The sequence below is a fragment of the Pristis pectinata genome, chromosome 3 (genome assembly GCF_009764475.1).
Source record: "Pristis pectinata isolate sPriPec2 chromosome 3, sPriPec2.1.pri, whole genome shotgun sequence".
NCBI classification, from domain to species: Eukaryota; Metazoa; Chordata; class Chondrichthyes; order Rhinopristiformes; family Pristidae; genus Pristis; species Pristis pectinata.
In genome coordinates, this window is record NC_067407.1 from 109,521,362 (window position 1) to 109,538,294 (window position 16,933).

Consider the following 16,933-nt stretch of genomic DNA (forward strand, 5'->3'; position numbering starts at 1 on the left):
AGCTCATTTTTCAGAATGGAAGTTTTGCCATGATGAATACTCTACATGCCCCAGGTCAAAATTTACTTACCCAAGGCAAGACCAAATGTCAATATCAGACTGCGCATATCACACTCTTCGAGTGCTTCATGAAAAAAAAAATCAATAGACTTTGTTGTAGGTGAACAGTTAGCATGCAGTTTGTATTTTCTCTTGGTCCTATTAACGTCAATCTTAAGTTTTCATAGAAGTGATGCAGTTTAAGCAAATATTTCAGAGATATATGAAACTGAATATTAAAATAGTGTATACTTTAGGAATGCAAAAATTGAGTATAAATACTTCAAGGATTCATCCTTTCTGTGTGCCTTTACAAATAAATCACTAATCTTAGAAATGGTTATGTTTAAACTTTCTCAATGAAAGCAATATTATAATCATGGAATGCAATTGTCACATGATGTAACTCTGACATGTTGGCATGCATGTTTTGTTACACTCTTAGAATGCATTCCTGAATGGAGCTGGAAGGCCAAAAAGCTAAATTTTTAGTTTCACCACCTGGCCAGTCAACTAATGGAGTGAAGACGAATTAATTAGCAGAGTAGATCAGAAGTCCATTCTGTCCAGAACCCAACAACTTTACATTTATCTAAATGAAGAAAAACATGAACTTTCTATGAAGAGTATATAATCCACTCCATCAGATAACTCTCTTGATTGTGAATATTTTTATTTTCAATATATAAAGTGTTCACTATGAAATAGAATTACCTTGTTACCTCAGCCCTTGTATCAATATAATGTTTACAAATACACATCATGCCCACAGAGCCAGTGTTAAATATAAAACTGCAGAGTCTGGAAACTTCCAATATGGCCTCCTCTATGTTGGAAAAACCAAATGCAGATTGGGGGGATCGCTTTTCAGAATACGTACATTTGGCCTACTAAGGTGACCCTGAGCTTCCAGTCAGCTCTCACTTTAATTTTCCATTCCACTCCCACTCTGACCTTTCTGTCTTTGGTGCCTACACTGCTCCAACCTAAACTTGTTGAAGGACCGTTGACCTAAAGTATCAACTTTGCTTCTCAAATGCTTTCAACAAAGCTGAGACTGAAAGAAAAGCAAAAAAATGCTGGAAGTACTTAGCAGATATATGGAAAGAGTTACTGAGTTAATGTTTCAGGTCCGAGACCATTGGTCGAAACTAGTTCCAAAGGGCACAACAGCTATTTCTAAGCTGAAGCTTTGGTTAAGATGTTAATATTGCTACAATAACATGGCAAAGAACTTAAAGGTTAATAAGATATCAAATATTCACACTATATTTGCTCTTGATACTTGTTTTCTCTGAACTCTTATGTGATGAATCTTTAAACACCAAGTTACCTCTTAATAGATACATTTTAACAATGTTATTGCTTCGTTTAATGAGAGTTTTATTTTAGAGTTCAAGCTTTGATATGTACTATTTTTATGACAATGTTTTTAGCTTTTAATTTTAATTTAAAAAATGTTCTTTTAATCATTGTTGGAATGCCTAATTTAAATACTTGAATTATGACCAGAAGGTATAAATCAATCAAGTTTTTGAAACGTCTTCGGTCTGAAACATTAATTTTATTTATCGCTCTCCATAGATATTGCCCGACTAGCTGAGTATTTCCTGCATTTTCTCTTTTTATTTTACATTTTTATATTTCCTTTATGGCTCTTGGCAATATTAATGGATGAATGCTTAACATATGGATACGGAATTTCTTGATCTGGTATTTTATCACCATTACAAGCAGTCAATGGACTATAGTGCTATCGGTAATTTCCAGGGAGTGAGGATTAAATGCAATACTGAACTCCAATTTGTAGCTCCTTAAGAATATAATAATGCAAAAGGCAAACCATAAACCAAACACACTACAAATATTTTAAGAATCTATCTGCATCTGTGAAGAGAGAAACAGCAACCTGATAACAGTTAATTCAAAATAACCATCAATATCTTCTAAATAGTACTGATTAGAGGAAACCTAATTTTTGAAGAACAATATGAGTTGCATGCATAACACTGGTTCCAACACACAAATAGATATATCTACATATCAATTACATATTGATTCCATGTTTGTTGCTTTTTCATGGTATGAGCTGTTTGATGAACAAAGAACAAGCAGCAAAATTGACTATAAGTTATGACAGACTGGATCAAAACAAATCAACTAAAAAATCTGCTTACTCTTTACATTTGTGTTCAATAACAACAAGACTATTTCCTGATTAATATATTACATATGTCATAATTAATAAGTTGTTTCAAAACAGACTTTGGTACATTTAAAATAATTTATTTTCATGTATTGTTATATTCTGTATTCAAGTTCTTGTTAAAGTCATTCCACAGTTTCATTTAGGAACTCAAGGAACAGTGGCCAAATTAGATTAAAAGATGGTAATTACTCTTTCACAGCACTGCAAAGTAAATCTATTATATGTTTCTGCAGAAGAATCTGTTCCTTGGCACTAAAAGTTTAAGTCATTTGCAGTTTTGAATGAAATTTATATGGCAGGAGTTGTGGTCTGCACTGTCTTCATGGATATGCTGCATATTCAAGTATTTCCTTAGACATCATGGCAAAATCGAAACCTATCCCCCTAAGCAGCAGAGGCAGCCCAAACAATGAACTTGAAGGTTAAATAAAATGTGTTGAATAATATGGTAAACTTGAATGTACTAAGAAGGCTTAGCAAAAAAAAAAAATCTTTGTCAGTTTAAGCTCATGGAAATCAAGCATTTGATTTCCAATTTCATACTTTGCCGTACAATCAATTCTTTTTAGTCAGACTGTCTTTAGATTTACTTCCCTGCTGTAGTAAAATGAAGAAGCTTTCATTAATCTTTCAGATGCCTCATATTAACGACGAGGCTCTTGCATGAACAATGTAACAGCAATTAAAAAGCCCATTAATCTGCATTACAGCTATTAAAGATGCATGTCATTAAACGGTATCGAGTTTGATTCATTTTCTCACCAAAAATGGAACAATTATGACCTGGCAATGTACTTTGTCATCAAATTAAATTGGAGTTTTCCAGCAAATGGCTTTTCAATTCTTTAGTTTCTCACCTATTTTAGTTTTCATCACTTAAATGTGAGAGCAAACCTCAAATTGCTTTACCTTCTTCTGGTGTTATAAGTTTCCATGTTTGTGCACTTTCTGCACAGCCAGCAAAAGTGCACACAGCCAGTGTTATGCCATAATTTGTAAAATAGATCAAGCCAGTCAAGTTTCCTATAAAGGGAACAAACAAGAATTGGCAAGTATAAATTACCTTATTATGTAGAAATAACAGTTTAAAATAATCAAATTAAAATATTAAGCACACAGCCTGTATAAAATGTTCTACAAGCACACTTCTCTGTTTTATGCAGCTATATCAGTGACTGCCTGGCCAGCATCCACTGTAATCTATCCCTCTTCATTACATTAATCTGTGGGCGGAAAGATTCTTGTCGTCTTCATGTAGCCCCGAATAGCAACAGTAAACACCTTATCCTGTCTGTAATTGGACAGGTGTCCATATCTGTGTCGTACTGCCTTTAATTCAATTACAGTAGTCTGCAATGCATTCATTACACAACAATTTTCTTGGCCATTTCATCAGTTTGTGGAATTTAGCTGCCAGAAATTGAATGGCAGTAATGTGGGCCCTGACAAGAGTGTGCTGGGACTGTCCTCATTGTATGCTTTGAAAATGTACTTCTCAATTACACCTCTGACCTCAGCAGACTCGTCCCAACTCACTTTAACTCTGTAACCATTTATACTGCGAATCCTTGAGGGAGTCGGCACACTTTGTGATGCTGGGAGGAAAGAAATAAGAGTTGGATAAAGACCAGAAGTTCATAAGAAGCACAATACATCTGTCAGCATTAAAGGCTACAGTAAATTGAATGCAAAAATTAGCATAATTATTACAATCTATAAGTTGCAACTTTCTATCACAGATGAATACAATGAAGACAGATTTATTTTCCAGACTTCCACAAAAAAGTTTGCATATTTATTTTAATTTTTGAATTAATATATTATTACGAATTCACAAAAAGGGTATGTAGATCTTCCATAGTATTAACTTCTACAATCCTTATTCAAAGCACTTTGAAATGTATAATACTCTGATACATTGGCTTACAACTGAGAGTGACTGTCACTTTTCATAATCCTGTATAGGACTGTGAAGATCTGAACAATCACTGCTCACTCATTGCTATATTTCAAAATCTATCTGGCAGGAGACAAGTTGAGTAATGGTTAACATGGGGCCCTTTCAGACTACTACAGCCACAGATTCAAATTTCAATTGCTTTTCCTCCATTTTAATGCAAGCTATTCTATGGTATCATTTTGTGGATATAATCAGCTGCAAACCAGGCATCCAGGTGGAATGCCTTCCTAAAGTGGTTTCTCCCCTCAAAGTAAACTTGCTACTGCATCAAGTATGTTTGATGCAGAATACATTGAATAGCACAGGCACTCAAAGTCTTGAAAAAGTGCAGAATCTCTTTCCTTGCCTCATGAATATGGCAGCATATAGAGGAGGAATAGAGAGATGACAAGGACAAGATGATAAAAAATTAAGACCGTGAATAAGTTTGACAGAATGTTTACCTATGAAAAAATCAATTAATAAAGCCTGTCCAAAATATGATTGGCTACCTTTCACAATTGGACAAGGTATTGAACTGTGTCGAGTAGCATGGTATAACATTTTCTAATACACTGTAGACAAAAATACAAACCAACAATAAACTCCTATGTGCAAGCTAACAATAATACTAACAATATAATCATATTCACAAGCTGCTCACTTTCTTTGTGCATGATATTGCATGCATACCTACCATCATTTTACTTTTTTTTCCAGTTTCAGCCTTGCAAATTCAGGTAAAAGACTAATATTTCACAATTTAAATTTTCTTCAATATTAGAGAGACAATAATTTTTTGGTTTTTTTGTAGAATACAGACAGCAGCATTAAGTTGCAGAGAAAAGAAGATTAGACTTCTATGAATATTTGCATACATAACAATGTTATAACTAATGTAACATGTGAAATGTTTGGATCAATATAAGTAGGATTGTAAATAGTCACGTTTGAATAAATAAATCTCTAGTTTTCACTGACTACCTCTTTGCAGTCACTGTTGCCTCCTTAATGCCCCTTCATTGCCTTCTGCTACTTCCTTACTGCTCCAGTTATTGTTCCCTCACTGGTGCACTAAGTACATTCTTTTCACCTTTGCCAAGGACCTCAGCACCTATCAGACTGGAAATACTCGCATGGTGTGGGGAAGCAAAGTTAATGGTCCAGGTCAATGACATTTATTAAAGCAGATGAAAGGGCATTGCCCTGAAACGTCAACTCTGTTCTTCTTTCCAAAGAAGAATACCTGACCTATAGGTATCTTAAGCATTTTCAGTTTTATTTCTGGTTTCCAGCATCTGCAGTATTTGCTTGGGGTTGGGTTGACTATCAAAGGACCTATAAATCCTCAGGATTAAGTTGAATGGGCTAACTCTTCATAAATAAATTTAAAATTACCCAGAAGGAGGACCGTCCCGGCAGACCTATTGTCTCCGCGTGCTCTTGCCCTACTGAGCTCGTATCCTCCTTCCTGGACACTATTCTGTTCTCCCTGGTCTAATCCCTTCCCACCTACATCCATGACACCTCACATGCTCTCCAACTCTTCCATAACTTTCAGTTCTCTGGCACGCACGGCCTTACCTTCACCATGGAAGTCCTGTCCCTATATACCTCCATTCCCCACCATGACAGCCTCACTGCCCTCTGCTTGTTTCTCAAACATAGAACCAGTCCCCTTCCACTAACACTTTCCTCCGCCTGGCAGAACTTGTCTTGACCCTAAGCAACATTTCTTTCGATTCCTCTCACTTTCTACAGACCAAGGGTGTAGCCATGGGCACTTGCATGGGCCCCAGCTATGCCTGCCTTTTCATTGGCTACATTGAACAGTCTCTGTTCCAAGCCTACTCTGGCCCCACTCTTTCTCCACTATATTGACAACTGCATTGGTGCCATCTCTTGCACCCATGAGGAACTAGACAGTTTCATAAATTTCACCACTAATTTTCACCTGCCTCTCCAATTCATTTGGACTATCTCCGATACGTCTCTCTCCTTCCTCGAGCTTTCCATCTCCATCTCAGGAGATTCATTATCCACCGACATCTTCTGCAAACCCACTGACACCCACAGCTATCTTGATTACAGCTTCTCTCTGTCTACATTATCCATTTCTCTCAATTTCTCACCTCCACCGCATCTGCTCCCATGATGAGGTTTTCCACTCCAGGACATCAGAGATGTCCAATTTCTTTACTAACCGTGGGTTCCCTCTTACTGTGGTCGAGAGAACTTGCACCCGCATCTCTGCTATTTCCCACACCTCTGCTCTCACCCCCTCCCAGACCCAACAGGGGTAGGGTCCCCCTTGTCCTCACATTTCATCCCACCAGCCTATGCATCCAACACAGCATTCTCCGCCACTTCCACCATCTCCAACGGGACCCCACCACTAACCATATCTTCCCCTCCCACCCTTTCCAGCTTTTCATAGGGACCACTCTCTCTGTGGCTCCCTACTTCACTCCTCCCTCCCCACCTGTCCCGCTCCCACCCTGGGAACTTTCCATTGCTCCCGCCATAGGTGTAACAGCTGCCCCTACACCACATCCATCACCTCCATCCAGGGACCCAAACAGTCCTTTCAGGTGAGAGAGAGACTTACCTGCACCTCCCCTAATATCATCTACTGCATTTGGTGCCTCCTCTACATTGGCAAGACCAAACACAGACTAGAACACCTACGCTCCGTCCGTAGCCGCAATCTGCATCTCCCCGTTGCCAGTCACTTCAACTCGCTCCTCCCACTCCATCACTGATATGTCAGTCCTCGGCCTCCTCCACTGCCAGGAGAAGTCCAAGCACAAACTGGAGGAACAACATGTCATTTTCATTCTTGGGACCTTACAGCCTAACGGGATGAACATTGAATTCTCCCACTTTAAGTAAACCAACCGCACCCCCCCCCCACGACCTTGCCTCTTTTCTTTTTTTACCCCCCTTTCCTAGCCTCTCTCTCTTTTTACTCCTTGCCATTTTTCTCTCTCTCCTTTTCTTCTCCTCCCCACCCCCCATGCTGCCTGCTTCCATACCTTTGACCCATCCCCCAGTGGATCTGCTCTCCCCTCCTCCCCCGCATCTATCACCACCTTGTGCCCGCCCTGCCTCCCCTCTTTTGTCCACCTATCACTGTTCTGTTTCCCTCCTATATATTGAGCTTCTCCTTTTCCTGAAGAAAGGTCCTGACCCAAAACATTGACCGTCTGCTTTCCTCCACGGATGCTGCCTGACCTGCTGAGTTCTTGCAGCATCTTGCTGTTTTTAACATTTAAAATCCACCCCATTAGATTTAATGTGACAACTGGGAGTATATATATGTCAGCATATTTAAGCGTACAACATGTCAGCTGATTGACAATCCCTTCACTAAAAGGACGGTAGTGACATACTGCTGAGGTTCAGTTATGAATCCAGGCCCAGAAATGGAGCCCGGCAAGTGGCCCTCACAGTTGAGCCCCTGAATCCAGAGCTAACAAGTGGATAACAGATTGATTGCAGATAGAAACATAACTCTATAACTCACTGCCTGGAGAAAGTACCTCAAGTCCATGAAGAGACCACCTCTAACCTCAGAAGCTCCCTGCCCATCTGCTGGAGCCTGACTACCCTGACCCAAACCCAATAGAACTCAACTATGTGTATCAAGTTTGGGTAACAAAAAAAAATGTTTGCGTTCAAGCTCAGTTGGGTTCAGATTGTTTATTGTAGGGTCGGATTCGGGTCAGAGATTCATTTTATACCCAAACAGATATAAAATGTGGACCTCTGAGTCAAACACTGCTTCCAGAAGCAAATGCTGTCTCCAGAGGTAAACCCTGAAGACAAATCTCCAAGACATTCAATAAAATATATCAGCCCAAAGTTGTTTTTTTCCATAGCTAGCTGCTTACATCTTATTCTCAGAGGGAAAACATTTTTCACTTCCCTAACTAGGGAAGATCTTCCTTTCAAATAATCACTGTACTTGACAACAACAGCTTTATCTGGGAATTCCTCAGTCGCATGTAGATGTGCCTGTATCTAACAAGAGTAAAATCTGGGAGGGAGACTGTGACAAGGATTGCAATTCAAAAGAAGTTTACAGCCCATTATAATTGTACCAGCCCTTGAAAAGAGCAATTTAAAGTTGCAGTTATTAGCAGCAATAGGCCAGTCCATCTCAGTACTTTACCTTGGTATTACGCAGCAACAGAAATGTACCCACCAGTTTTATACCCTAAGGTTATACAGAGATAGACCTGTACCCATCTGTACAGTACCCCAATGCTCTGCAGTGACACAACTGTACCCACCAGTACTCCACCAGATTATAGTCACATACTCATGACCAGCTATACAATCCTTGAGCTTGGACCCATTTTTGGACCTGAATCTGGTTTCAAGCCCAGAAAAGTGGGTTGGGTCCAACCTGGTTCTAGGTACCAATTCCAATCATGTCCCTGGTCTGGCATCATGTGGGTCCCGTGGTTCTTTAACATGCAGGCAACACACTACTGTCATCAGTGCATACATCCTAATCCTGGAATGTTTAATTTGGGTGCCTGGGGTGTAAGTTTTTTGAGCAGTTGATACTTAGTAATTTCTCATGCCAAATAACATTTTAACATTTTTGATCACTCTGTTGAAAACCCAGAAGCATAAGATATTTATGTAATCTACACTGAAGTCTAATGACAACACTTAGGGAAAATACATTGACAGGAAATGTTGTAGCAATTTACCCAACCTGTGGTAAATAAATGTGATGAAGTGTGCATCATAACGCATCCATTCTTCAACCACGCCATCAAGAAGACACAGTAATTATGACAAATTGGTAAAAATGTGGAATGGACTACCAAAGAATGCATCAGTGAATTTAAAGGATTGCTTGATGAGCAAACAAGGAAAAAGAGAACAAAGAACAGAATAGAGTTGGTTTGGGAAAGTGACAAGGAAACCTGACTGGAACACATATGCCTGTATTGAACATACATGCTGAACATATGTAACAAAAAAATAAATAGAAATTGACCCAAATGGAGGAAAACTTTGGAAAGTTCCTATCTGATACCCTAAGACAATCAAACCAAGCTCAGAAATTGGTAAAGTAAATTGGTAAATTGTCTTATTATTGTCACATGTACTGAAGTACAGTGAACAACTTGTCTTGCATACTATTCATACAGATCAATTCATTACAACAGTGCACTGAGGTAGGACAAGGTAAAACAATAACAGAATGTAGGATAAGTGTTGCAGTTACTGAGAAAGTGCAGTGCAGATAGACAATAAAGTGAAAGGTTATAATGAGGTAGATTGTGAGATCAAGAGTGTATCTTATCATACTTGGGAACCTTTCAATAGTCTTTTAACAGTGGGATAGAAGCTGTCTTTGAGACTGTGGTACGTGCTTTCAGGCCTTTGTATCTTCTGCCCGATGGGAGGGTGGAGAAAAGAAAATGTCTGGGGTGGGTGCTTTACTGAGGCAGCAAGAAATGTAGACAGACCCCGTGGAGGGGAGGCTGGTTTTCGTAATGTACTGAGCTGTGTCCACGACTCTCTGCAGTTTCTTGCGGTCACGGGCAGAGCAGTTGCCATACCAAGCCGTGATGAATCAGGATTAGATGCTTTCTATGGTACATCGATAAAAATTGGTGAGGGTCAAAGGGGACATGCCAAATTTCTTTAGCCTCCCGAGGAAGTAGAAGTGTTGGTGAACTTTCTTGGCTGTGGCGTCTACATGGTTGGACCAGGACAGGCTATTGGTGATATCCACTCCTGGGAACTTGAAGCTCTCAACCCTCTTGACCTCAGCACCATTGATGTAAACAGGAGCATTTGCACCACCCCCCTTCCTGAAGTTAATGACCAGCTCCTTTGTTTCACTGACAAATTACTTTAGCTTTGACTTTTGTCATATGATACAAATCTCTTTTATGTATGAATCGCTGAAACAAATCTAGTGCATGCTTGAAGGTATTTCACAAAATGATTTTATAATTCTGTTTTCTAATCAACTACTGAAATTTTGGTTCTAATGGCTTTAGATAATTGCCCTTTTTCTATTGGAGGAGGTGTGGGGCTAGGTGGAGAGTGGGAAAACTCTGATATTGGATGTAATGCCATGAATGTTGAGGCAAAACCTTCAAAGGGTTCATGTTATCACTCAAGGTTTTTAATATGTGGCGGCAATGTTGTTTAATTCAGTGGCCAACTACTTCAGTTGGTAATTGTTGATTTAAAATTAAACCTAAACTTCGATGTATCTATTTGCACATCATGTGTTTCGTGCTATTTCAAACCTTCTATCTGAAGTAGATATTCTTTCTGCAGCCTTTCTCAATCTTCTGTTGAACTCCACTCAGAGTAATTCCAATTCTTAATTATTGTTCTCTTGTCTGATTATTCACCTTTAAAATTGTATTCAGTTGGGCTCTCCCCCAACGTAATGCACTTAACCCACTCGACCTTGGGGAGAACAGAGGTGAAATGGAAACCACCCTCCCCCTTCCTTACTTACTTTTGTCCATTTTGTGCTAAGCATGCTCTCTTATAAGCTGATAATATATTGCAGTTAATAATTTAGTTCATTTGATTTATAGATGCTTTTTCACTGTTCTCTGCCAGAAAGAATACACAGATACGGTGACTACTCAAGAGCTCTAACAACTTGCAGCCATTCTCCTGTTCACCTCGTTTGACTCACAGGTGTTGAGATATTTTCCATTAGGCAAAATGATGTTATCATACTTCAGTTTGATACCAAATTTATTGCCTGGTGTGATAACATTTTGACCAGATTTACTTCTCCCTTCCCAATCCTGCAGTAAATCTGCCACATTTGGGTGCTTTATGGTCGGATTACCCACTGCATTGGATGGAAATTGTAAAAGCAGGTTTTCCTTCTGTGGAATAGTTGTCAGCAAAGTTGGAAATATTTTTTTTTGATATACATATTTATTTCTTCTCTGTATCAAGCTATATAGCTAAATGTTCATTGTAGTTTGATGATTCCAGAAATAAAGCAGCAGTAATTGGGGTCAAAACAGCCCATGATTTTAATACTTTATATTTTTTCTTAAAGTAGAGGCTACAGTCAAGTCTGGAAAGGTGAAAAGCATCACATGTGATATAAAAGAAAGTACTGAAAGATCTGCATGTTTATGTAATCCTCCATTGCACTCATATTTCCTGTAAAAGCAATTTTAAATTGCAATTTAAAGCAATTTTAAATTGTTTATATCACACTCATTATAAAGTTCTCCCCGTGTCTGTGTGGGTTTCCTCTGGGTGCTCCGGTTTCCTCCCACATTCCAAAAGACGTACAGGTTAGGAAGTTGCGGGCATGCTAATGTTGGCGCCAGAAGCATGGCGACACTTGCGGGCTGCCCCCAGAACACTACATGAAAGATGCATTTCATTGTGTGTTTTGATGTACATGTGACTAATAAAGATATCTTATCTTATCTGAAAATGATCGTTATGGTAACTCATAACTTAGGTGAACATGGATCTGGAAAAGAATCAGAAATATGGTATTTTATTCAGTTGATCAAGTCCATACCAGCTCTTAGAGCAATCCCATCAATATTCCCTCACTTATTTTCCAATAACCTATTCCCTCGCACACACCCATCAACTTCACCCTGATTCTCCTACCACCCACCGATAACAGGGATAAATTACAGTACCTAAATGGTGCTGCAATAAAGGGAAAGTCAGGAGAACACACACCAGTATTCATTGAAGGGTCAGCGGTGGAAAGGGTGAGCAGCTTCGGGTTCCTGGGCGTCAACATGGAGCTAGATGAACTCCTGATCATTCGGGAAACTGAGGCGATGATAGACAGGAGTTATCAGGAGGTAATTACACCAAGGTTACAGGATGCAAGTAGCTGAGTGACCATCAGGGGAGGGAAAGGGAATAGGCAGTCAGGGCAGGGTACCTCTGTAGCTGTTCCTCTCAATAACAAGTCTATCGTTTTGGATACTGTTGGGGGCATGACCTACCAGGGGAAAGCCACAGCGGCCAGGTTTCTGGCACTGAGTCTGACTCTGTGACACATAAGGGAAGGGGGAGAAGAGGAATGTGGTAGTGACAGGGCATTCATTGGTCAGGGGAACAGATAGGAGATTCTGTGGATGAGAACAAGACTCCCGGCTGGTTTGTTACCTCCCAAGTGCCAGGGTCAGAGACGTCTCGGATCGAGTCCACAGCATTCTTAAAGGGGAGGGTGAGCAGCCAAAAGTTGTGGTACACATTGGTACTGACGACATAGATAGGAAAAGGGATGAGGTCCTGAAGAGGGAATATAGGGAGTTAGGAAGGAAGCTAAAAAGTAGGACCTCAAGGGTGGTAATCTCTGGATTGCTGACTGTGCCACACACCAGTCAAGGTAAGAATAGGAAGATATGGCAGATGAATGTGTGGCTAAAGAATTGGTGCAGGGGGCAGGATTTCAGATTTGTGGATCATTGGGATCTCTTCTGGGGAAGGTATGACCTGTACAAAAGGGATGGGCTACACCTGAACTCGAGAGGGACCAATGTCCTTGAGGGCAGGTTTGCTAGAGCTGTTGGGGAGGGTTTAAACTAGGTTGGCAGGGGAATGGGAACCAGAGTGATAGGTAAGATAATGGAGCAGTTGATGTAAAGGTAGATGCATTATGATAAAGGATTGGCAGTGGACAGGGCATAAACACAGTCAGTTGGATGGGTTGAAATGTCTTTACTTTAATGCGAGAAGTATTAAGAATAAGGGTGATGAACTCGGAGCATGGATCAGTACGTGGAATTATGATGTTGTGGCCATTACAGAGACTTGGCTGTTGCAAGGGAAGGATTGGCTGCTTGATGTTCCGGGGTTTAGATGTTTCAGAAGGGATAGGGAAGGAGGTAAAAGGAGGAGGGGGGGGTGGAATTGCTAATCAGGGATAGTATCACAGCTGCGGAAAGGGAGGATGTCATGGAGGGATCATCTGCTGAGTCAGTGTGGGTGAAAGTCAGAAACAGGAAGGGAGTGATCACTCTATTGGGAGTATTCTATAGACCCCCCAATAGCCACCAGGATACTGAGGAGAAGATAAGTAGCCAGATTTTGGAAAGGGGCAAAAATAATAGGGTTGTTGTCATGGGTGACTTCATCTTCCCTAATATTTATTGGCACCTGCTTCGTGCAAAAGGTTCAGAGGGGGCAGAATTTATTAGGTGTGTCCAGGAAGGATTCCTGACACAGTATGTGGACAGGCCAACTAGAGGAGAGGCCATAGAGGATCTACTATGAGGCAATGAACCTGGTCAGTTGACAAACCTCTCAGTGGGCGAGCATTTTGGAGATAGTGACCACAACTCCCTGACCTTTAGCAAGCCAAGCACAGGGATAGGAGCAGACAATATAGAAAAGTTTTTAATTGGGGGAGGGCTAATTACGACGATATTAGGCAGGATTGTGGAAGTGTAAATTGGGAACAGATGTTCTCAGGGAAATGCACATAAGAAATGTGGAGGCTGTTTAGGGAACACTTGCATGGAGTTCCGGATAGGTTGGTCCCACTGAGACAGGGAAAGGATGGTCAGGTAGAGGAACCATGGTTGACAAGAGAGTTGAAATATTTAATAAAGAGGAAGAAGGAAGCATACTTAAGGTTAAGGAAGCAAAAATCAGGCAGGGCTCTTGAGAATTATCAGGTAGCCAGGAGGGAGCTGAAGAAGGGACTTAGGGGAGTTGGAAGGGGACATGGGAAGGCTTTGGTGAGTAGAATTAAGGAAAACCCCAAGGCATTCTACACATACGTGAGGAACAGGAGGATGATTAGACTGAGGGTAGGACCACTCAGGAAACATGTGGCTGGAGGCAGAGGAGGTAAGGAAGGTCCTTAATGAATACTTTAATTCAGTGTTCACTAGGGAGAAGGACTTTGATGAATGTGAGGTCAGTGTAGAACAGGCTAATCTGCTGGAGCATGTTGAGTTTAAGAAAGAGGTAGTGTTGGAGCTTCTGAAAAATATTAGGATAGATAAGTCCCTGGGACCGGACAGGATATACCCCAGATTACTACTGGAGGTGAGGGAAGAGATTGCTGGGGCATTGACAATGATCTTTGCATCCTCCCTGGCCACAGGAGTGGTACCAGAGGATTGGAGAATGGAAAATATTGTTCCCTTGTTCAAGAAAGCTAATAGGCATAACCCTGGGAATTATAGACCAGTGAGTCTTACATCAGTGGTGGGCAATCTATTGGAGAAGATTCTTAAGGACAGGATATATGAGCATTTGGAGAAGCATAGTCTTATTAGGGACAGTCAGCATGGCTTTGTGAGGGGAAGGTTATACCTCACAAGCCTGAGTTTTTCGAGGTGGTGACAAAACAAATAGATGAAGGTAGAGCAGTGGATGTGGTGTATATGGACTTTAGTAAGGCGTTTGAAAAGGTTCCCCATGGTAGGCTCATCCAGAATGTCATAAGGCATGGGATCCATGGAGGCAGAGGTTGGTAGTGGATGGAGGATATTTTACCTGGAGGTTGGTGACCAGTGGTGTTCCACAGGGATCTGTTCTGGGACCCCTGCTCTTTGTGATTTTTATAAATGACTTGGATGAGGAAGTGGGGGAATGGGTTAATAAGTTTGCAGATGACATGGAGGTTGACCCAGCAGCACTACCTGCTGTATGACTATGCTGCTTTGTGAAAATGGGACTGATGGAATTGTTCTGAGAGGTGGCATAGATTCAAAGGGATAAATGACATTCTGCCAATAGCTAAGAAAATATGACTTGATAAAATGTGATAAAATATGATTATCGAGAAGAAATTGTGCTGTGACTGAGTGAGATTTCTATCATTACTGAATGGATAGCTGGCACTGTGCAAAATATGAGACATGGGTGAGGCTGATGACTGAGCTAAATGTGTGAGAGTGAAGCATTGAATGTTAGGTTTGAGTTTTAATAACTGGAGATTGTTGGTAGATGAGTGTTCAGAATATGGTGAATATGGAGTTTGATTCTGAGGCTATTGGTAGAATTAGCAATGATATGAAAACTCAGATTGCATTCTCTGAACTTGACCACTCATAAAAGATTATTCCACTTCCAGCAGAAATCCTTGGGGTTTGACTTCATAGGCATCTGTTCTCACTGTCTTTTGAGTGTGTGTTTGGATTGCCTCCTGGCCCTCTCAGCACACAACACGGCTTTCCTACTTTCCACATTCTAATGGAGAGCAAAAAACTGAGCCATTGTCAGAGGCTTAATGCAAGCTTAAGGAATAATACCTTCTCTCTGAGCACATTGCAGCCTTCTGGACTTGATGTCAAATTCTCCAACTTTTAATCTCACTTTCTCAGTCTGTATCAGAACTGACCATTTCTACTGTAAGTCTGTGATATTGGCTCAGTTATTTTTCTCTAAGTATGCCTGACCTGCTGGGCATTTCCCACAACCCTGCTGAGCAACACATAACTTCTCCGTAATAAACGGAGAAGTTACGTAACTTCTCGGTAACCCAGTAACTTCTCCACTGCTGATGTCAGGCTGAATGGCCTGTAGTTCCCTGGCTTGTTCTTGCTACCCTTCTTAAACAACGAAACACTATTAACCACCTTCCAGTCTTCGGGAACTTCACCAGTGGCTAATGATGAAGCAAATATCTCTGCAAGGGGATGGAATAACTCGATAATCACTTATCATCTCTTGATCTCTGATTATAGATTCGATACTTATAGTGATGACAAAGGAGACAAAAGAGACTGTAGATGAATAGAACAAAATCAGAACGCTGGAAGAATGTAGCCAGTCAATCATATCTGCTTTCTAATCCTTCGCCCTTGGTTTCATTCAGCCTTTCTTTATCTGATGATACCTCTTCTTGGAGCTTTATCATCTCCAATCCAGTCTGCTTCACCAGCTTGTGCAGGATGCAGCAAATGCTGGTAGATCCTGTCCCTCAGAATTCCCTCCAGTAACTTCCCCACTACTGATGTCAGGCTGACCGACCTGTAGTTCCCCGGCTTGTCCTTGCTACCCTTCTCAAACAACGGAACGACATTAGCCACCTTCCAGTGCCAATAGTATATATATATATTAGGGAATTACTTGCTGAAACATTGACCACCCAAGAAAAAAATTATTCCCCTGAACTGTTAATCAATCTCTTGTAAAGGATGCTGCAAGATTATGAAAAGGGGTAAACAACCTATATATTACCTTTTTCTTTCACCTGACCTTGCTCCCAAGGACTAATCACTGACCCTCCTTGATTGGATGCAATGATTCAGTAAATATATTCTTAAAATAGGACATAATACATTTTAAACATTCACCAATGAAAGCAAATACTGAAAAATTTACATGAATCTTTACGTAAAGGAATCTTCTATTTGGGGAAAAAAAGGTTCTCTACAATAGCTGAGTAATTTACCTGCAAATGGTTGCAAACCAGTGTCATATACAGTGTGTTTTTCTCCAGTAAACACAACAATGGAGCTATTTGCTCTTCAGTTACCAGCATTGTCAGATGATAAGCACCCATCCAGATTGACTCTGACAGCAATAGTAGACATTGCTGCTAAATTTACGACAGCACCTTTCGCAAACCTAACATCTTTTACGCATTTGTCAAAATCTTGCAAATAATGAAAGTGATAAACACTGAAAACAAATCCACAACTTTGAGATTATTTGGAGCAATTCAGCATCTAGTCATACAGTATACCAAATTATGCAAATATTCAAAAGAAATGAACCCCATTATTCAACGTGGA

At 40.4% G+C, this 16,933-nt stretch overlaps 1 protein-coding gene across 1 annotated transcript in view; it reads right to left on the reverse strand.

Moving 5' to 3' along the window:
- The window catches only part of ush2a (Usher syndrome 2A (autosomal recessive, mild)), a 630,034-nt gene that overhangs the window by 448,830 nt on the left and 164,271 nt on the right, over positions 1 to 16,933 (reverse strand). Inside the window, 5 exon segments of the mRNA XM_052011249.1 lie at positions 71 to 124; positions 3,158 to 3,271; positions 3,712 to 3,843; positions 16,377 to 16,457; positions 16,591 to 16,794. Of these exon segments, the coding sequence (XP_051867209.1) occupies positions 71 to 124; positions 3,158 to 3,271; positions 3,712 to 3,843; positions 16,377 to 16,457; positions 16,591 to 16,794 (585 nt within the window).